This window comes from Vombatus ursinus, unplaced genomic scaffold, assembly GCF_900497805.2.
Source record: "Vombatus ursinus unplaced genomic scaffold, bare-nosed wombat genome assembly UNPS02005286.1, whole genome shotgun sequence".
Classification (NCBI taxonomy): domain Eukaryota; kingdom Metazoa; phylum Chordata; class Mammalia; order Diprotodontia; family Vombatidae; genus Vombatus; species Vombatus ursinus.
This window is the reverse complement of record NW_020945064.1, coordinates 4,086,230-4,108,966: the sequence shown is the minus strand read 5'-3', so window position 1 is coordinate 4,108,966 and position 22,737 is coordinate 4,086,230. Positions and strand designations below refer to the sequence as shown.

General features: G+C 42.0%; 1 protein-coding gene across 2 annotated transcripts in view; it reads left to right on the top strand.

Moving 5' to 3' along the window:
- TANGO6 (transport and golgi organization 6 homolog) overlaps positions 1 to 22,737 on the top strand; it is a 198,530-nt gene that overhangs the window by 42,534 nt on the left and 133,259 nt on the right. For both annotated transcript variants that reach the window (XM_027847693.1, XM_027847694.1), the window contains exons 8-12: positions 4,783 to 4,895; positions 9,403 to 9,579; positions 14,242 to 14,368; positions 15,507 to 15,698; positions 19,166 to 19,300. In XM_027847693.1, the coding sequence (XP_027703494.1) occupies positions 4,783 to 4,895; positions 9,403 to 9,579; positions 14,242 to 14,368; positions 15,507 to 15,698; positions 19,166 to 19,300 (744 nt within the window). The remainder of the gene's footprint in view (positions 1 to 4,782; positions 4,896 to 9,402; positions 9,580 to 14,241; positions 14,369 to 15,506; positions 15,699 to 19,165; positions 19,301 to 22,737) is intronic.

Genomic DNA, 22,737 nt, shown 5'->3' with positions numbered 1-22,737 from the left:
GCACCATCTAGCTGCATCTGCAATTGATTTTTTAAGACCAAGTCTAAGGCTTTACATTAATTCTGATGAAGACATCGCTTTTGAGTTAGAAAGGGCCCTAGAGACCATCTAGTCCAACCACCTCACTGTACAGATGAGGAAACTGAGGCCAAAAGAGGTTAAGACACTTGACCAAGGTCTCATCCCTAGCAAGTGACAGAGCTGGGGTTTTAACTCAGACCCTTTGACCTGAGTGCTTTTTCCATAGTACCATTCTGACTTGATAAAATCCCACCATATTGGATTTGGTTCAAAGTTCTAGACCAGGGATTGGGGAACCTGTGGCCTCAAGGCTCCATGTGCCCCTCTAGGTTCTCAAATGCAGCCGTTTGACTGAATCCAAACTTCACAGAACAAATCCCCTTAATAAAAGGATTTGTCCTGTAAAACTTGGGCTTAGTCAAAAGGCCGCATCCAAGGACCTAGAAGGTCACATGTGGCCTCGAGGTCACAGGTTTCCCACACCAGTTGTAGACTATTGAGACCTGTGTGGATCCTGATTACCATCCAACCTGTTAACTTTTCTTCCTAGTTTTGCATGATTTGCAAATTCAATAAGCCTGCCAATTCTACCTTTATCCAAGTCATTAAATAAAATATTAGCCGAAAGGGAGGAATGGATCTCTGGGACTTTCTATTAGAGACTCCCTAAAAACAAACATTAATGACTCCAGATCAGAATAAATCTGCTCCTTGGGTCTGGCCAGTCAGTCTCAAATCCACCCAGTTTAATATTGTCTAGTCCATATCTCCTTGTTTCTTCCACGAGAATAGCGTGAGAGACTTTGTTGACTAAAATCTATATAAAATCTGTCTACAACATTTCACTGATCTACCAGTCTCCTCAACCTGCCAGCAAAGGAAACGAGATTAGTCTGGGATGAACTGTTCAGGCTGGCTCTTTGTGATCACTACTTCCTCACTAACCCTTCCATTAATAATTCGTTGTAGAATTTTGCCAGGAATCAGAGTCAAGCTTGCTGGCCTATAATTTTTGGAGACACTAATCCTTGGTTTTCCTTACCAGCTTCAGTTCATTCTGCTCTTTAATGTTCCTGAGATTTTCCTCAGATTGGTTTATGAATGAATGAATGAATGAATGAATGAATGAACAAATGAATGAACGAAAAAGCATTCATTAAAGTGCTTACTATGTAGAGTTTTTGTGTCATGTTTTTGTATGCATCTTCTGTTACCTGTCCTTGCTTTCATCTTCTCTACAGGTGTTCTTACAATTAAACTAGGTCAGGGAGTTTCCCCTGTATTCATATCAGTTTGGTTTTTTAAAATTATTTTTTAGAAATTTAAACTTGAAACTTCAAAAAAGAGCATTTCCATAAATTACACAGCAGGACATAAAAAGGTTTATATATGAAACTGTGAATCTCTTTTTCGTACTGCTTGATTTAAAATATATATATGTCTAACAAATTCTACATTTTACTTTTAAAACTATCCTTGTTTGTGCTTCCTTCTGAACTCCATTCGCTTCTCTTCATTTAATTTCATTTACTTATTTGTTTATATATTATATTAAAGACTGGGTTTTCCTCTCTCATTCAGGCTAGAAGTGTAGGGCTACTCAGGGGCCCAGCCCTACTCTTTGACGTGCCCTGATTCCGACTTGGGCTGGTATGCCCCTCCTCAGGCACCATGGTGGACCGCAGCAGGCAGGTCCACCATGTTAACATGAGATTGAGTGTGGCCACCTGATTGGCTTTGCCCACAACTCCCCCACCTACATGATCCGCCAGCCTCATTCTCCTGGTAACTTGGCTTCGCTATGCCTGGCTTCTCTGTGTATTTAAAAAATGTTTCAGTGCCTCTCTCTCTCTCTCTCTTTTTTTTTTGGTATCACTCTTGTTAACTCTCTTTCCCTATTCTTCTTTCTCTCTGATTTGAAACCCAGGGAGAGAAAGGAAAAAAAAAAGCTCTTTTAACATGTAAGCACTATCAAGCAGAATAAATCTGTACAGTGACCCTTTCAAAAAAATCTGTGTCTCTTCACCTTGAGACATTATATTTCAAGACATTATATTTCAATATATAACCTCTCAGCAGATGCTTCATCCTAGGTCCCCTTGGACATACTAATAATACTATTAATAAAAATGCTGTAAGTTTTGTAAAGTGGTTTATAGTATTATCAGGCAGCCAGATGGATACAGTATCAGCCATGGAGTTGAAAAGACCTGAGTTCAAATCCTGCTTCATATACTTACTACTTGTGTAACCCTGGGCAAGTCATTTAACTGCTGTTTGCCTCGGTTTCCTCATCTGTGAAATGGGAATGATAACAGCACTTATCTTCCAGGGATATTGTGAGGATCAAATGAGATCATATTTGTAAAGTGCTCTGTAAACCTTAAAATGCTATATAAATGCTAGCTATTATTAGTATCTCATGTTATCCTTACAGCATCCCTAGGAGGTAGGTACTATTATCCCTATTTTACCAATGAGGAAACTTAGGCAGACAGATGAAGTCACTTGCCCAGGGTCACAAATCAAGTAAATGTCTGAGGAAGGATTTGAACTCAGCTCTGTGACCAGTGTTCTTTCCACTGTGCCGCCTACCCACCTCTAGGGTCAGGTAAGAGTGAGGTTAACCTGATGTGCTCTTCCCAATCCCTTCCTCTGTGTTTATATTCTCATGTATCCCAATTAGGAGATAGAATATTCCCCCCTATTTTTCCTCCTTTCTACACTAATCTAGTCCTTTTATATTTCCTTCTCTTTATATTCTTTATATTCCCAGAATATAAAGAACAACCCACCCCCAAGTCCTCTGGTTTTCTTACTTAACTGTTTATTAAAGTCTATGAGAGAAACTTGTTTTTTCTTCTGCATTAGAATGTTAGCACTGCATTATACATATGCCCCTTCTAAATGTTCATCTCTGGTCTTTTTTATCAGAAATCCTTGAAAGCCTTTGAAAGATACATAAACTTATACTTAGCTTTGCAAGATAGATATTTCTTGGTTATAAGCCAATATCTTTTGCCTTTGGAATATAGTATTCCAATATTTCTTCTCATGTATGGTAGAAACTTCTAGGTCTTGTATGATCCCATCTGGTCCCTTGGTACTTAAACTGCCTCTTTCTGAGTGCTTGGAGTATTTTTTCTTTAACATGGAAACTTTGAATTTTAGCTGTGACATTCCGGGGAGTTTAAATTTCAGAGTTTCTTTTACAAGGAGATTGATAGGTTCTTTTTATCTTTGCCCCCAATTCTGTTAGATCTGTGTACTTTTCATTTATGATTTCTTGAAATATAATGTCTAGGCTGGGGTAGGTCTAGCCTGGTCTACGCTTTAAAAAAAAAAATCTTAGTTTTCAGAGAGCGCAACAATTCTTAAGTATCTCTCGTTGAGCTATTTTCTAGGTAATTGTTATTGATACCTTACTTTTTTTTTTGCATTTAAAAACAACAACTTGATTTTGTTCACTAATCCTTTCTGTCTCTGAATCATTGATTTCTGTTTGGTCTTTTCTGATTTTTAGGAAGACTGTTAACTTGGGTAAGCTTTACCACTATCTCTTCTAAGCTATTTATTCTCTTTTTAATTCTTTTCTCCTGACCTTTTATTTCATTTTTTATCTCTTGCTTCATTTTTTTTCTAGGTATTTATGTAGTGCTTATGGAATATCTGGTTGTTGTTTTTTTCCTTTAAATGTTGGCTTGTAATTGTTATGGAGCTGTGGTCTCCTAATATTGGATTTTGGGGTATGTTTGGATCTTTTACGTATTTTTTCTAGTAGTTGTACTTGCTTTCTGTTTGCTTAACTCTCTAGCCTTAGTTCCTGAATAGGGGTTTTGTGCCAGGGTCTAGCTCTGTCTCTTATAGGCCTTTGGGTGGGTGGTTGGCCCTGCTTGGTCTCATGCTGGATCCCCTGGATTCCTGTGCTAACGGGTCCTCTCGGATGTCGCAGGATGGAGACCTTGGTGCCATTGCTTGCCTGGGCTGCTACCCTGGTCGTAGTGTTGCCACACCTCGTTGGTCCCTGCCACTCCCTCGGTGCTTCTGTGGTTGGTTTTCTCTGGGGGAGATAGGTCTCCACTCTTGTTTCCTCCAAACCCAGAGACTCCCCAGGCTGTATGTGTCTCTGGCCGTTCCCTGATCATTCTGGGAGGATGCTGACTTGTTTACCTGTGCTGTTGCTGGTTTTTTTGGTGTCCTCTTATCATATTGCCTGCAGGCTTCTGACTGACTTTTTTGTGCAGTTCTGGGATGGAAGTAGTCCTTACTGAGTAGTTTGTAATTGGATTTCTTGGGGAATCTGTTCACTTTACTGTGAATTTCAGTTTTTTGCTGGATTAGGTACACAGGGAGCAGAGTGGTCTGGATCCACCCAGGCAGTCAACCTGGCCAGATCACATCAGTCTCTTTAGAAGAAAAGATTATGGTGGAGAGTAGATATGGAAGGAAAGAAGTTAGGGACTTTAAAATTTTACTGATTTTACCCAACGTTTCAAGCCTTTTTCAAGCAGTGTATGTGAGAGTACCCTATTCAGTTTCCACTGTTCTGTGGAATTGCCCGCTATTCTGTGCCAGGCTTTCTACTAGGGATCCATGTCAGGCTCAATCAGAGGTCACTGGGGCTAAGACCTTGGGCTCTAGGACTCTGGTATTGTGGAGGATCCCGCTACACCCTCGGCAGAGGTGGGCTCCATCCTTCCCCGCCAAGCTGATATTCCAATTTGGCATGATGTTAAACCTTTCACTCCCTTTTCTCCATAGGTGTTTGTGGTTGGGAATGAGCCCGGTGCAGCCTTGCTGGAGTCCTTGCTTCCAGATTTGGGGATTGTTTTCTCTCTCTATTGCTTTACTCGGCAGAATGTGTCTCCCTTAAGGTAAGAGTCTTGTCTGACCTGGAAAACATCACAGTCTTACTCCGGGTGATTCTCCTCTCCAGTCTAAGAAGTGGGTCTACAGCTGGGACGTCAGGAGTACATTCTGGAGCAGTCAGCCGGTCAACAAACCTTTAGCAAGCACTTTGTGCCAGGCATTGTGTCAAGTGTGTGTGGGGCTACAAAACAGCCAGTAACACGGTCTCTGCCCTCCTGGAGGTCATGATCTGATGGGGAAGACGATGCACAAACAACCACATACCCACAAGACATAGGCAGTGTAAGTGGGAGGTCATCTTAGAGGGACGGCGGTAGACATAGAGTAGACCTGGGAGGACTTCCGGCAGTCCGAGTCTTAGAGGAAGCCAGGAGGCCGAGATGGGCAGGGTAGGGGTTGGGGAGCATGCCCATCATGGGGGACAGACAGACATACAGTCAGGAGATGGGGCTTGTGTGGAAGGAGTGGCCAGGAGGCTGGCATTGCTGGATTGTAGAAGGGAGTGAGGAGACAGGAAAGGAATTTGTATTTGATCCTGGAGGTAGTAGGAGTGATGGGTCCCTGAGCAGGGGGTGACACAGTCATACCTGCACTGAAGGAAAACCACTATGGCCCTGTGGCTGTGTGGAGGATAGATTGGAAAACACGTTTTTCTGCCCGTTTGAAGAAGGAGGGAATGTTGGTGGTTCATGGGTGACTGGACATTGTGTTTACTTTATTCTTTGCCTTGCTAGCAGTGAGGGTTTTGAGATAGTTCTCCTCCTAGGAAAGGGACCTTACATTTTCTCGTGTAAACATGTCACTGCTTGACCGGCGAGATATGCAGGAATTAAGCGTGTGGGAAGAAGGAAATAGAGGTTGGTTGATAACCATCTTGTGGGGAGAAAAAACCTGATGGAGGAATTGGCTCATAGCAGTGACAGTGTCTTATTTATAGTGAAGGAAGTACTTAGGTGTCTGCACAGTAATCTTCTGAGATGGAGTTTAAGTTTAAAGAGCTGTTCATGGAGGGAGTTTCTCACTCATGCTCTTTATGCTGTAGGGGAAATGACATAAACTCATTTACCATCAGCTTATTTAGCAATAAGATTCTCAAGACTGGCTGAAGTCTTGTCATGTGCTTTAGAAATTATGGCAGACTCTATCATAATATGTACTTATGTTTCCCTTCCCCTCATCCCAGTTTTTCACATTCAAGTTTCATAGTAATGGCGTCCGTTTGTTTCATGCTTTATGGTTCATAAAACACTTTACATCATCATAGTTCATCCTCACAGTGGTTGGGGAGGGTGGGTGCCACCATCATTTTACAGCTAAGCAAAGTTATTAAATGACTTGTGCAAGGTTAAGCACTAAGTACCAGACTGGGGACTTGACCTGGCAGAGGTCATGGAGACAGAGCTGGGGTCAGAGGCTAAGTCTTCTGACACCCATAGAGCCCAGGCCTGGTGACCCCTAGTCTCGTATTCATCCTGTCACACTCTGCCCCTCACCATCACCATTCGGGACTTTTGCTTTACAAAATCTGACACAGACCAGAAGATAGAAGCCAGGTCATAGGAAGGCAGGGATGCTGGTGACAGGCACTGGAACGTCTTAGCCAATCTCTTGGTATGCGCCTGATTTTCAGGAGTAACATCAGATTGACAACGGAAAGTTATCGTTTTTGTCTGGTAACTTTGGCTTAAACTTGTTTTGAGAGGAGGTGCTGTAGTACCTTCATGTCTTCATCGTATTGACCAGTGGCTGGGATGTCGTAGATAGAGAGCCGGGCCCAGACAGAATAGACCTGGTGTAAAAATGAAAATCTATTTCAATTCTGTTTTTAAGGCTTAGTCAAGCTAGATTTAATATTCTCCTTTGCTGTAAGTTTCACTCGGGTAACCCCAGGTCACTTGTCTCATAATTCTTCTCTTGTGTCTTGTATCTCCACCCCTGCAGCCTCACCCACCTCCCACCTTCTAGGGAAAAGTCAAGCTTACCCTAAACTGTTGTAGACTCCTCCCATCCCCCACTGTGTCATCGTCTTACCTTTGCCTGGTGATCTGATTCACATGTCTGGGTTATGGCTAAGGGATTCTTAGAAGGGGAGGTCCAAGCGATGGTAACATCAAACCGAGGTCGGAGGGTTTTAACTTTCTGGCCATTCAGAATAACTACACATCCACGTAGCTCAGAATTTTGCTCTGTTGTCTTGTTCGTTGCTATAAAATACCTCAGCCTCCTTCACTTGAGGTCTGTGGCGTTGTTGAGGTAGCCATTGACCCATTTTGTTAGTAGATTCATGCTCTACTGGTATACTAGTAGGTCTCAGAAGCTGCTCAGAAGCTACTCCTCAGCTACCTTGTGTACTGCCGGGACCCTGGGTTTGACATTTACCCACTATGAGATCTTGGGCCTGTCATCCTCATCTGTGAAGTAGAGATAATGATAACTATATGACATCGCGTGTCTTTTCTGAGAGCAAAGGGCTTTGTTGACCTCATAGTATTATATATAAATGTTGAATTATCTACTGGACTTTAAGCATCTATAAGAACAGGGAACCAGTTCACATGTAAACTTTGAATCTCCTCCAATACTAGCACAAACTCCAGCACACAGTAGGCAATTGATAAATATTTGTTAAGTGACTGAGTGAGTTTGGTTTGTGCCAATATTTCCTCCTTTCCTTTTTTATTGCTTCTTAATTCTTTTTTTTTTTGCAGTTAATCTGTTTTTATTTTAAATATCACTTAAATTTTTTCCCTAACTGCAAATATTTTTTCTTTCTTTTTTTAAAAAATTTTGTTCTGCCCCTCCCACTACCTCCCCTCTTCCCATTAAGCAAATGAAAAAATAATAAAACCCTCAATTCATACATGTCATAGGCTGGCAAAACAAATTCCCACATTTGGGAAATGTCCATCTCCTGCACATTAGGTTTATCACCTCTCTGGAAGGAGATGAATGATAGGTTTCATCTTGAGACTCTGGGACTCATCATTTATCATTGCACTGATCAGAATTCTAAAGTCTCCCGGAGTCGATTTTCTCTATAATGTTGTGTCATTATCTAAATTGTTCTAGTTCTGCTGACTTGCCTCCAAATCAGTTCACCGAGGTTTTTCCAGTTTTCCGTGAAACTATTTCATCATTTCTTATGGTACAACAATATTTAATCACTTGCATATCCCAGAATTTGTTTAGCCATTCCTCAATAGAATACCCTTTTACTTTATAATTTTTGGCTACCATGAAAAGAGCTGCCAGAAATATATCTGTACTATTGGTCCTTTTCCATTTCTTTGGGACCTCATTTCTTTGGGTGGTGTAGCTGGGTCAAAGGATAACTTCCTCCTCTGCTGTCCTGCTCTCTTAAATCTTGGTTGCATTAATGGTGGGGAATTTTGTAGCATAATGATGATACTTCCTGATCACAAGTATTGGTCCCATGGAGGGTTTGTGACTTTATTACAAATATTTACTTTGTTTATCCAAAATGTGGTCCTTGTAGGATTTGTGTTAGAATATAGAGATCAAACAAGTGGAAAAGAATCCATGTGTATCACTTGCCCTGGCGGTAACACACGCTTGAAATGTTCGCCTTTCTCACCTCTCTCCACCACTTAGAATCCTTGACTTCCTTCAAGCCTCGGGTCAAACCCCACCTTGCAGGAGGCCTTCCCTAATGGTCTGGAGCCATGGTAGTGTGCCCAGCCTACTTTGTGGTGATCACCCAACTCGGTGTGTGTGTGTGTATTATGGATTCCATATCATCTACGTGACATGTGTAATGCATACCATCTTAAATAAAATAATTCCATGCAGATTGAAGCATACTATTTGCTATTTTTTTTCTGTTATGTTTTGTTTCCTCTTTCTGGTGGTTCCTCCTATTGGTTCTAATTTTTACTTACAATATCACTAATGTGAAAATATGTTTAATAGGAATGTATATGTATAGCCTATATCAGATTGCATGTCATCTTGGGGAGGGAAGGGGAGAAAAATTTAAAACTCAAAAGCTTATGGAAGTGATCATTGATAATTTAAAATAAATTAATTTAAAAAATAATTCCACATCACAAATCATGAGGTAAATATGTCACCTGGGGCTGCTGTCCTGTTAGGGTTCTCAGCACTACTCTCCTGGTCTCCCCAGGTGCTAACGCCTTCCCCTCACAGATGACTTTTGTATACGTTGACATTTCATGTTGTCTCCCCCATTTGATATACGCTGATTGAGGGTAGGGACTAGGTTGGTTTTTTTTTTCTTTTTTTCACCTCTCTGCATCCTCAGCTCTTAGCCCAGGGCCTGACACTTGGTAAGTACTTGATAAAAGTTTGTCTGATTTGCCTGCAGACCAAGGAGTAGTCAGTTATCCACTGGATGCTTGGGGATCCTGCAGTCTGAAGTTGATGAGCGGAGCAGCCCTGCTCAGCGGCGGGGCCCGTATTCTTTGGCTGTATTAGATCATTCGCAGGACAGCGTAAGGAGACAGGCTCATGCTTCAGTGTTCTTCCTATCAGGTCCTTCTGCCAAGAGATCTTGTTGTGGATGCTGAAGAAGCTGGAGAGGAAGGCCGCTCTGGCTGCTCTGAAGGGATTGGCGGGTCTGGATAGGTCAGTGCCTTCTCTCCATCCTCTGTGTGAATTCAGAGCTGCCAGTCAAGGCAGCACAATGGTTACCATCAAAGAGACAAGCAGGTGAGTACATCCTTCTCCCTTTCTCTGTTCTGAAAACTTGATTTAACCCGTTCTTTGGCTTAACCACTAAGGGGAGCCCATAGAAAGGAAACCTGGAACATTCTCTTTAGTTATTGTTATCCTTGCTGTGTGATGTCTGAATGTGAGCATTGAGAAAGCCTGGGTGGGGCTTTTTTCTAAGAGCCAAGGAATTGGAGGCCCAGCTTGTTAGAACCTCGTGGCTCCGCATAGAGACAAACTCAGCTCTTCATAGATAGAGCCTTCACATCAGTGAATCAGAGTGAAGGGCAGGCTTACAGCTAACCTCAGCACTGCAGGAAACCGAATCATTCTCCCTGAAAATGATTCAAGTATGTGCAGGATTATTATGTTAGGTTTGTCTGAGGGTCTTCATCTGTTATATGTGTGAGTTCAGAGGAGAAAATTACAGGAGTCTCCTGTGCCTGGAATTTACCTACTGACCTCGAGCCATAGTACAGTTCTGTGGCTCTAGGTCAGAAGGTAAATTCCAGGCACAGCCTGATTTGTGATGATCACCAAACTCAGTGTGTGTGTGTGTGTGTGTGTGTGTGTGTGTGTGTGTTTTGGATCCTATTACATCTGTGTGACATATGTAGTGCTTGCCACCCTAAAATAGATACTTCCAGTTCAGAAATCATGTTGTAAATATGTTTAACTAATGGCTATGGTGTTTGCTATTAGGGTCCTTCATCACATCTAACATGTTGGCATTTGTTGAATGAAACATTGTGCTTTTCTCCTTATTCCCAAGGTTCATTTCATGACATTTTTAAGAACCATTTTAGTGTGAAGGATTTTTTTTTTTTTTGGTAAATAAATCAGTGAACTGAGACCCAGTCCTCAAATTGTCTAATTTTTGATGAACATTAAGAGCTTTTGTGATTTAGATGTGCACACATGCTGAAATATTTAAATACTTCAGGTATTTGTTTGAACAATTTTTTGAGCCATTTTTAACTGGGCATCCCACTGGATTTGATATAGGAGAGTCCTAAATACAGTTCCTTAAGAAGAGATATCCAAATCACTAAGTGGTGATAGGGTTCTGTTGGTACTGATTGGAATAAATAGGTTTCCTTGCCAAGAGGGAAAGAATTGAATAGGCAGCTATTGAGGAAATAAATTCCTCTTTTACCACTAGAGGGATATGTGAGGTGGTTTTTTTTTTTTTTTTCTTCTCTCATTTATGTTTAAGATTGCTGCTATTTCTGCCGCTAATGGTAATTCCTGTAGGGCATAATTCAGGCATTTAAATGAGAGAGCAAAAGGCAAGTGTGTAATACAGTTAGCTTTACAGTACCAGTTTGGTAATAAAGAATTTATAAATAACTTTATTTAAATAAATCAAAGAGAAGAACAGTACTGATTTTTTTTTTGGCTGTATTATTTTTGGAACTACACATAAGCTAATTAGTAGACTATTTAGCAGCCAAGTATTAACACAATAAAACAATGTTATTCAACTAGTTACTATTGTGCCCTTTTCTTTTAAATAAATATTTACTTAAAAATTTTTTTTATATTTCTGCTACTTCTTGATGATGCCCACCCTTCCTTAGAAACCTATTCTACACCTATATTCCATAATCTTTCCGCTGTGTAGGGGGAGGCCTATTCCACCATCAGTTCTCTGATGTCAAGATTGGACATTGTGTTGATCAGAGTTCTCATATCTTTAATGTTGTTTTCTTTTCTATCATTGCAATCATTATATAGATTGCTTTCTTGGTTCTTTGTAATTCATCAGTTGGTCTGTACTCCTCATATTCATTGCTGCTTATGATTCAGTAATATTCTATTGCATTTGCATACCTAATTTGTTCCACCACTCCTCAATCGATGGTTGCTCACCTTGCCTTCATTTCTTTGCTACCAGAAAAGCCCTACTACAGACATTTTTGCCCTTTTCCTTATCTTTGATGGAATATACGTCCAGTAGTATGTTAGCTGGGTCAAAGAATATATCATGCTTTTTCCAATCTAATATTGTACTTAGATGTAAATAATGAGGCCTCTAGGTAGGCATTTGGAAGTAGCATAAATACATTTCAGTTTTTTCTTTGTTTCTTTTAAAAAAAAAAAGACAATATAAATTAGGCAAAATGCGAGAAATCTAACATACTGTGAGCTGATAAACCAGCTAATTCAAAAGCTAAATACCCAGATTACTCACTCTAGGTATCTTCTGAGTGGGTTAGAGATGCTCATTGGGAAGTGTGATATTGCTGACTGAAGAAAAATAGCTTCAAATCTTATCTTGTTCTGCAGCAAGTTTGGAAAGAGTTGCTCTCACATGTGATAGAGTAAGGAAAGTGGGTTCCATGTCTAATTGGGTTACACAGTCACCATCCTAACTTGTACTTCATCCTTCCTCTTTGTTCACTTGTTCATTCCCATGTTTAATTGTATCATCCCAGATTCTAAGCTAATGTAAGAGTATATTGGATATTTCCTCATTCATTATTAAAAATGTCAACATATCTATTAATCATCCATACAGTTCAATGATCTAAAAAGAGGCAGGAAAACCTGAGTTAAGTTGTGCCTTAGATGTTTGGTTGTTGTATGACTGCGGCAACCTTTCTCAGGCTCAATTTTCTCATCTGCGAAATGGGGCTAATAATAGCCCTTACCTCATAAGGCTATTGTGAGGAGCAAATGAGATAATATACGTCAAGCACTCTTTATGCCTTAAAGCTACATATATAAATTAACTGTCGCCATTTTTTATTTAATAAACTTGGAGAAAGCACCTCTCTTTTATAACTCTCAAACACTTAGGATTAAGTAAATAGGAAAGTTACTAAATATATACCTGGTTAACAGTGAAAGATCATTAGTAATAAGCATAATTATTTATGATATTTTAGCGGTGAAAAAGATCGCAGCCACAGTCTCTGCAAGTTGTCATTGTGAATATATTTGATTTCTCTCCGCTTCTCCTAACCGTCCCACACTGTTCAGGGTAATAAACAAAGTCTTTTTGCAAGAATCCTTTTCCTCCTCTTTTTACTCCGTCATGAAGAGTTTGTAGGTTCTTGTGGCAGGTCCATTTTTGTTAGGATTTCGTATTCGCTTTCTAAACTCACCTCATCTTTTCACATTGCCAGACAAAAGGTATCATTCCTTACCTAAGATGATTGGGTTTTTGAGGGTAGTAGTTGCAGAAATGGACCAGCACACCTCAGAGTGCCCATATTGATAAACCAGTGAAGGTCAGAGCAGTGAGAGCTGGGGACTCTGTGACACTGTACAGCTCAGGGAGAAATTCCCATTCCATCTTCTTGACTACCATCCCTTTCCCTGGGAAGGACCAGCAGCAGGTTGCCTCTGCTCAGTTGCCAGCCGGATGACTCCTCCTTCCCCTCGGCTATAGTGCAGTTTAAGTGGGGGCTTTCTCACACAGGGACCCCCTGCCGTTCCTGTTCGAAGTGCCCCATCATCTAATGAGGAGAACCAAGTATGGGAGGCCGAGAGGCCAGGGAATCAGGAGAGAGCCACAGACCTGATCGGCCCCAACCCTGCTATCTCCAGACTCCCCTTGAGAGATGTGCTGATAGGCGGGGCGAGGAAGTCTAGGAAGGATTCAGGATGTGTTAGACTGAGCAGGAAATCAGAGAGAGGTGGTAAGAGATGGGGAGGCAGGAGGTCGCTGGGGGACAGGATAATTCCCTCAGAATCCCCCTTCATTTTATTTCCCATCCTCTTTAGCTGTGTGTCCCTTTTGTCCCATGTTCCTCTGGTGCCCCTTGATGGCTTTACAGCCAAGGTTGGGCGAGCATCAGGGAAGAAGAGTAGATCAGGAAAAATATTACAGGTGACTTGGTATGCTTTGGGAGGAAAGTGAATCTTCTGCCTGCCCTGTCAGCACCCCCACTTTGGCTTCTGTCTCAGCTTCTACCCACTTTTATTTGTTTCAGGCTTTTATAGGAAGCTATTACAACTCATTTCTCCTAGGAATGAGAGAGTAGGGACTTTAGAGAATGCGAATTAAGAGGATTCAATAGATAGGTTCGCCAAATTAATTTTTAGTTTTAAGGAAGTTAGGTGGTATAGTGGACAGGATGCTGGCACTAGGGTCAGGAAGACCTGGGTTCGAATACAGCCTTATGCACTTACTAGTTTGTGACCCTGGGCAAGTCAATTATTATCTGCCTGCCTCAGTTTCCTAAACTGTAAAATGTGGATCATGATAGCACCTACCTCACAGGGTTTTTGTGAGGATCAAATGGGATTTTATATATACATATATATATATATATATATATATATATGTATGAGAGAGAGGGTGAGAGTGCTTTGCAAACCTTAAAGTAATATGTAAGTGGTAGCTATTTATTAATAGTTGTGTATTTCTTTAGAGTATATGTATTATATATACAGATTAAAGCAAATGATTATGTTTACAGGGCAATAGCCTGGTTATTGAAAATTAATCATTTAAGTTTCCAGCATGGGAAATAATATTCATTTGTATACTTCATAAGGTTATTGAAATCCCCCCCCCGATCTGAAATCTTTCTGGATGATAATCTGTATAGGAGTAGAGTGTTGCTTTGGAAAAATATGGTTTGTTCTGGGTGCTTTTGAAGTCCTGCCTGTAGGTGATACTGACCGAGTACGTATCATTCCACGTTGCAGTGACGAGGATGAGGTTCTCTATCAGAAAGTCGCCTCGGAGCAGGACCAGGTGGAGTTTCTGGTGGACCTGCTGTCTCAGTGTCAGGAGTGTGGTCTGGCAGGAGACTTCTTCATCTGCTGTTTGGAGGTAAGAGTCACACGCAGCACCACAGCAGCACGGTACTGGGAGAGCCCTCGAGTTTCGATGAAGTGGAACCCCGTGCCATCCCATGGAGGTGCCCACAATTACAGGTTCCACGCGCCACTAACAGGGTGGTTACCAGGGAGTGGGAAGGCAGCCCTTCATTTGGATAGGAAGAAGGGTGATCTTTCTTCAGCAGCGTGGATGTCGTCGCTAACCTGCTTCTTTCCAAGACTATGTTACCTCTGATTTTAGATACGAAGCTGACCCTTAGTCTGTGCCAGGGTTAGTTCTCGCTCTGGATGGATAGGAAGGACCCTTCCGAAGTTAATGGGAGGTTTTGCAACTGTGGAATAAGACCTGTTCCTTTTGACTTATTTTGTCAGGGATTCAGGGAGGAGCCCTAGAAGCTTAGCCTCTCTCATACCTGCTTAGAACCTTTGGGGTGCCTGCTCCCGAGAGGGAGATGAGGGCGCCGCCCGTCGCTCCATCTCAGCTGTGCTCTGGTGCCCTGAGATCCTCCGTGGTGTTTACGCTGATAAGCCAGAGCTGGGGGTTCCGTCTGTAGCTACCTTCCCTCTAGAAGGAGGAAGCAGTGCTCCTGGAGAAGCCTAGAGGGTTTGGGGTGACAGAAAGCAAGGACCCCTCTGGATTGGGATGTTGCTTCAACACCCAGGGTCCCCCTCCCTGGGATGTGACACAGCCTTCCTGCATCTTCCTGGCCGTAGATTTGATTTCATTCCAGAGATTTTGTTCTCAGTCATTTAATCTAGATGGGACCTTAGCTGACCCTGGGCTTAAGGTTTTGCCACTTACAGCGATGTTTACATTTTAATGGGCAGCTCTACCTAATGGTGGAATTGAAGGTTCCTGAGCTTTTTTGTTTTGTTTTTGTCTCTGAACCCTAGTAAATGTGGTATTTCTTAGAAGTTGGTCTGCAGTGGAGGGATATGAATAAATATCCTTAAGTGAGTCCTGGGGAGGCTAAATGACAAATTATATAGTATTGATATATTAAGCAGATGACTCAGTAATAGGGCAATTGGCATAATGATATTCACTACAGATTACTTAGATTTATGTCTCTGCAATGCTTGTTTCTGTCACTTGTTACGTCACTTTTTCTTTCGATCTGCTCTTCCAGGAGCTAACACATGTAGCAACAGAAGATAAAGCCAGGGTTCCGCCTGAGCCCCTCTCCCACGGAAGCCTCTTGGCCCTGGAAGAATACCGAAGTTTTCTCGTTGAAGAGCAGGAGAAGAAGCTGCTGACCTTGCATGTGGTGGCTGTTCTGTGCGAGAGAATGTCCGAGACGGTCTTTACCAGTATCACTCAGGTCAGTCAGGCCTGAGCCCCGGAACCCTGACAGCCCACTGCCAGGCCAGAGGAGGACGCTAGGTTCACGCGTGTTGGCCTGTCTGGTTGTGAAAAGAGCGCCAAGATTTGGGGGGGGGGTCCCCGAAAAGCTTGCTCGCAGCGAGACTGTGGGCAAGTCATTTGCCCTCACTGATGTCGTCGCTTCTTCCTCTCCAAAAGGAGTGCTAGCCACCTGACGAGGTTCTCGTTGGGAGAGTGTTTTGTAAAACCACAAAACAGTATGTGAATCTGTAAAATTGTTGTTTTGGTCCCTAAGCATATTTTAGAAAATCTGATTTCTCTTTATTGCTGATGACAATAATAATGGTACTTTAGATTTTTAAATTAATTTTCCTCCTCACATTGTGTTCACTTAATTTTTATCTCCACTCTGTCCTATGACATTTGAAAGCATTCTAAGGAAATGTTTGGGCACAGGGCTGCTTTGCAAACCAATAATATAAGAAGTTTAGCAATCCAAGTCAGTATTTGTAGGAATACAGGAAGTTCTGTTGGTACAGTTAGTAAAGTTGTTTTATTCCCTGAAGAGAGGAGGTGTTCCATAGATGAGGGGAAGGTAGGCTATTTTATACTTTATCTAATGGTCAAAAGGTCCAGAAAATGTCTTTGTATCTCTAATATAAATATGTAATACTGATCACTATCACAATAACAACAGAAATACAATAATACAGACTGACTAATACGACAGAATTAATAACGTAACAAACACTAGCAAAATGATAGCTAAAACGCAGGGATACCATAATAGAAAGTTAGTGTTGTCTTAGACTGCATCGAGAGGCAAAGTATGCAGGGCGGGGAGGGGACAGTTTTTGATATTGTGTCCAGTCCTGGGACCACATTTTAGGAAGGACATAGATAATCTGGAGAGGTTCTAACAGAGAACCTCTGGGAGGTGACAGGCTTCAGAGTCCGGCCCTGTGAGGGACGTCAAAGGAGCTGGAGATGGGGAGAATGTAAGGTCTGTTGCCAGGTTATTTGAAGGGCTCTCAGGTGAAAGAGGGCTTGCTTTTCTTCTTGGTTCTGCAGGGGAGAACTGGGAATGATGGATGGAAGTTACAAAGATGCATATTTTGGCCTGAGCTATGGAAATGTGTCCTTATCACTACAGGTGTCCAGTAGGGGAGGGGCGACCCCTGTGGGCCTGTTACAGAGGACATTCTTGTCCGAGGAAGCGTTATCCCCAGTAGTGGCCTTGGCCGATGTGTCTGTGATAAATGTGTCTGTGCTACCACCCCTTGACCAGAATGAACTGTATTGCCCTGCATGTCAGACTTGGGTTGTTGCTTGAAAATTTCTGAATCCCTGATCTCTGTTGAGACCCCAGTATTATCCACCTTCTTCTGTCAGGCAGTACTTTATCATGTCTCCTGATGGGAAAATTTGTAGCCACCTGTCAACTCTTATAACTTCCACCTCTCTAAAGAGAATAATAGTGTTAGTTTCTTCTCTAGACTTATTCTTTGAATTAACTAATCCCCTCTAGGTGATTTTTTTCCTCCTGTATTGACATGAACTCTCTAGAGACTTTATTACTCAAACTGAAGCTCTTTGTCTCAGAGTACTTCTGGGAATGAAAACAGCCCAACAGTGCTGTCACCTGATCTTATGCGTTTGTCCTTACCCTTTGTAAGAGAGTGGCAGCAATAGGATGACAGTGAAGGCCAAGGCTCCTTCTTCCTCATACCACCCATGGCCTTTTCTAATGCATGCGAGGCATCATCACCTCCTGACTCCTTCTGATGGGACCCCCACCTCCTCCTGCCCCTGCCTGCCATGAGCTGAGACTCCTAGAGCTTCAGAGGATAAACAAATCACCTCCTGCCGCTGGGTGGACCTCAAGGGAGGACCTCAGACAGTCCAATCACATGCCTCCCCAATGGACCTCTCTCTAGCCATTGATATTCTGCTAGACTCACTCCTCAGGCTTTAGCATGTCCCCACTGCCTCACGCTCTCCTCATGGCAGTGTCTCTGAACCCCTGGCTGTGGAAGTACAAATCGTGTTCCCCTTCTCCAATGTCCTTTCCTCCTATTCGCCTCCTCCCATCCCCCATCCCCATCTCCCACTGTCCCACTTCCATTCTGTCTGTTTTCATGCCTTTTGGAATGCCTGCTCCATAGTTACCAAATTTTCTTTTAGTTTAAACCTCTTCCTTTCTCACTTCTTACTGTGCCTGGCTCCCTCCTGATAGCGCTCCTTCCCTTAACACCCTTTTCTGTACGATCTGTACTTTCTCTCATGGACCCCCCAGACTTACTGGCCATCATGGGGGCTGAGCATCCTCCTTGCTCTGTGTCCCTTCCAGACCCTCCCTCTCTATCACATCACTCAGCATCATCCCTCCTCCTTGAGGTTCACGCTGTCCAAATTTATTACCCAGTCCAAATCCCGGTGGTCATTATTCATTCACCTTTAGGATATTCTTTCCTTAGTCAATGAGTTTAGTGCCTGGCTCAGTACTTTTCTCCTCCACGACTCCTGCCTTCAATGTAGGGACTTTAACATACATAATCATGCTTCCTCGAATATCTCTACTTTCCAATTTCTCAGTCTCCTTATTTCCTGCGACCTACTCCTTTGTTCCACCTCACCCCGTTGAGCCGGCCATCCCCCACCAATGTCCCACTTCCATGTTAACAAACTGTGAAGTTCCTTTACCTGTTTGGAGGTAGAGGGAATAACAGAACTGACTGATTGTGTCTTTCCTCCAGGGATTTAGGTTCTTGGGTTTATCTACCACTGGTCTACTATTTTTTATTGCTTTTTTTTTTTTAAGTATCACTCTTTTGTTTTATATGTTGAGGACTCTAGGGTACACACAAACCTGTGAACGGGGTTTCTTTGATCAGAATTATATTATGTTGATTCTTTGTCTTGAAACCTTAAGGACATTAGGGTCCAGACGAACTTGAAAGGGGTTTTGCTAATGAGGTTTACGTCTGATATCCCCTGAGCTGACAGGCAGATATTTTCATCTTCTACTTGGGATTTCTTGGTAAAATTGATGAGGCAGCAAAGGTGAGAACTGCTCTGTATGTTAAATTTGACAAAAGTTTAAAGTGTTACATAAAAATAAGGTATTGCTAGTATGTACTGTCACATTTTGCATGAAGGACCGCAAGCAGGGTCATTTTACAATAACTGTTGTTAATAGATTAGCAGCAAGCCACACTCTGGTAACACACTTCTTGACATGGAATAATTGCTTAATAAACATTTGTTGACCTGCCCCCTTATGTCTTACATCCTTCTGCCCATGGTCCCTTATCTTGATTGGTCTTAACTGTTTTGCATAATATCTTTTGCTTAATGGCATTTAGTAGGTTTATAGCAGCCCTTTTTTTTTTTAAACGTAAGAAGAGTTTCAGTAATATTTTTTTTATAACCAGCCTGTGATTCTAAATTCCTTTTCTGTGGCAGGTGGTGGAATTTGTAGCAGCCACATTGAAGAGAGCGTGTCTCAGCTTAACCCAAGAGCTTGAGAGTGCTGTGGAAGCACAGACTTTGAGTATGTCAATGGGACTGGTGGCTGCCATTTTGGGAGGTGCTGTTCAGGTAAGTTGCATAAATTAGGATAGCTTTATTTGGAGGCAAAAGGGGAGGGAGGAAAGATATGACTTACTTCCCCACCCTCACTCGAATTGGGAATGAATATTTTTGGGGGGAGAGGGGCGTCTTATGTGACTTGGGTAAACAATCCTGACTCTCAAAAGAATTTCCTACAAGTTCAGAGAATAAGAAATCCCTCCTGTTTCTTGGAGACTTCATTTGATCTCCAACTGCCACCTAAAGAGAACAGAACAATTTGAAGTCCAAAGACTGGAGGGTTGAATGCCGGGTAAGACATTCTTGACTTGTAAAATCACTTTACTTTTCAGCCTCAGTTTCCTCAGCTGTTAAGGGACAGTTTGGCATTGTAGATAAACCAGGAGGGTTGGGGCCAAGGTACTGCCTCTCTCATATCCTGTCTTTGTTATCCTGGGCAGGTCACTTGGCCTGGTAGAGAAAGTTCCCTATACTAGTAAAACCTTAGAGCTAGGCCCTACCTCTGTCTCTGAGATAGGAATAATAATACCTGTACTTCCCAGAGTTGTTGTGAGGAAAGTACTTTGTTTTCTTGTTGTTTTTGTTTTGTTTTTTTTTTTAATTTTTATTTTCAGTTCCAAATTTTCTTTCTTCCTCCCACCCTCCCCCACCCATTAAGAAGGCAACCAGTATGATATCCATTATACATACGAAGTCAACGAAACGTACTTCCACAGTAGTCATGTTGTGGGAGAAAAAAAACAAGAAAAATAAATAAAATCAAGAAAATATATGCCTTTATCTGCTGATCATCGTGACAATATTGCTTACTGTGTACAGTGTTCTCCTGGTTCTGCTCACTTCACTCTGCATCAGTTCATATAAGTCTTTCCAAGTTTTTCTGAAGTCTGCCTGTTCATCATTTCTTGTAGCACAATAGTATTCCATCATAATCGTATACCTCAACTTGTTCAGTCATTCCCCAGTTGATGGACATCCCCTCAATTTCCAATTCTTTACCACCACAAAAAGAACTGCTATAAATATTTTTGTGCAAATAGATCTTTTTCCCTTTTCTTTGATCTCTTTGGGATACAGACCTAGTAGTGGTATTGCTGGGTTAAAGGGTATGCACAGTTTTATATCCTTTGGGACATAGTTCCAAATCATTTGCCAGAATGGTTGGACTAGTTTACAACTCCACCAAGCATGCATTAGCGTCCTTTCTTTTCCATATCCCCTCAAGCATTTGTCATTTTCCTTTTCTGTCATGTTAGCCAATCATCTGGGTGGGAGGTGGTACCTCAGAGTTGTTCTAATTTACATTTCACTAAGTATTAGTGATTTAGAGCATTTTTTCATGACCATTGATAACTTTGATTTCTTCTTCTGAAAACTGCCTGTCCATATCCCTTGACCATTTATCAATTGGGAAATGGCTCTTATTTTTATAACTTTGGCTCAGTTCCCTATATATTTGAGAAAAGAGATCTTGATCAGAGAAACTCACTGTAAACCCCCCCCCCCCCAGTTTCCTACTTTTCCTTCTAATTTTGGCTGCGTTTGATCTTGTTTGTGTAAAAAGTTTTAAATTGTAATGTAATTAAAATTATTTATTTCACCTCCCATATTTCTCTTTGTTTTATCCACAGATCTGACAGATATTTTTTAAGGAAAGCCCTTTGTGATCCCTAAACAGCTCTATAGCTAGGATTTATTTTGCTGTTGTTTAACTGTCTGTCAGATTTAGAAGTGTGGGTCTGCATTGCTTGGGTATACACCTTAATAGCAGTTGCTCTGGGGCCCATCTAGAACCCACTTCCTGTTCCTTTCATGGCTGTGCAGAGACAGCTTCAACCAAAGATACTGACCCTCCTGGCCTGCTGGCTTCCTACTTTGAAGAGCCCCAGCTGAACACTAGGGCTATTATCACATTCAGTATAATGTAGCTGCTTTGTTTCCAGCTACTTTCAAGGGTGAGTGTGCCTTTAAGATGCCTCAGAGTGTGAGTGATCAGTTAATTACATATTTGTGTGGGCTAGGACCCAGCTGTGAGGAGGCATTTTGATGTAAGTGATTGTAAATCTGACTGTGTTCCAGACTGTACTGGAATAAACTCAGTAATCAACATGGGGCATTTTGTCAATGAAATAATATTCATTTTTAAGATTCTGATTTTTGAAATATTAGGATTTGCTTCAGTTTAGTTCAGTAAGCATTTATTAACCACCTACTGTATGCAGTGGCTTCTACTAGGTACTAGAGATTCAAAGATGAAAAATGATGCGGTCTCTGTCCTCAAAGCACTGACAGTTTGTCAGAGGAATAAAAGAAAAGCATTTATTAAGTGCTTACTGTGTGGCAAGCATTGTGCCAGGGGCCAGGGATACAAATGCAAAAAAAGTAGTCTCTGTTTTCCAGGACATTGCATTCTAACTGGTGGAAGACAGCACACACAGGAAGGTCAACTGCATGGCAGGTAGAAAGGCGGGGCAGTCCTTCGGGGGCAGATAGGAAGGCCCGGGCATCTTTAGGGTATATTAGCCGGTCAGATGGCAAAGCCTGTGGGCATGGGGGGGCAGATGGTAAACCCTGTTGGTCCTTAGGGCACAGTAGCAAGGCAGCTGAAAAGAGAATGAAACATATACGCATATAATCATTATAATAATAATATAATATAATATAATATAATATAATATAATATAATATAATATAATATATAATGTAATAATATAATAAATCAAGTTAGGATGTGATAAATGACATAGCCGAGCTCAAATAGGGTTGGCGACGTCGGGTAGGAAAGGACCACTTCTAGTGGAGGTGGGGGATGGAGGAGGGGAAGTGAGATCCAGGGAGAGCATGGTGGAGTCTTGAAGAGAACAAATAGCTGGAGACAGGGAGACAATCCATTTCATTGGTGAGAACCTGTTCAAGTGTTTCTCTACACTTTGTCCTATTTAAAAAAGGGATTGCATCAGTTTTTCTCTCTCATCCTTCCTCCACTCAGCCGCCAAAGTGATTCTCCTGAAACGCATGTCTGACCATTTTATTCCCCTACTCAAGAAACTCCAATGGCTCCCTATTACCTCCAGGATCGAATAGCAGCTCCTCTGTTTGGCATTTAAAGCCCTTCACAACCTGGCCCCTTCTCCCTTTCTGGGCCCATCCCCTGCGTATGCCCTGAGCCTGCTCCAGTGGCCCTTTTCTGTTCCTCACACACAACATTCCCTCCCCTCTCCAGCTTCCTACGTGCTTGGAGTGCCCTTTCTCCTCACCTTGGACTCCTGGCCTTTGCTCACATCTCACCTTCTGCAGAAGCCCTGCCTCGTTCTTGCTGTTAGGGCCTGCTCATGGAGAGAGAGAGGAAAATAGATGTGCATGTCTGTATAGTAAAAATGGAAGAGTAGCTCAACGGGATGTGTGTGTGTGTGTGTGTGTGTGTGTGTGTGTGTGTGTGTGTGTGT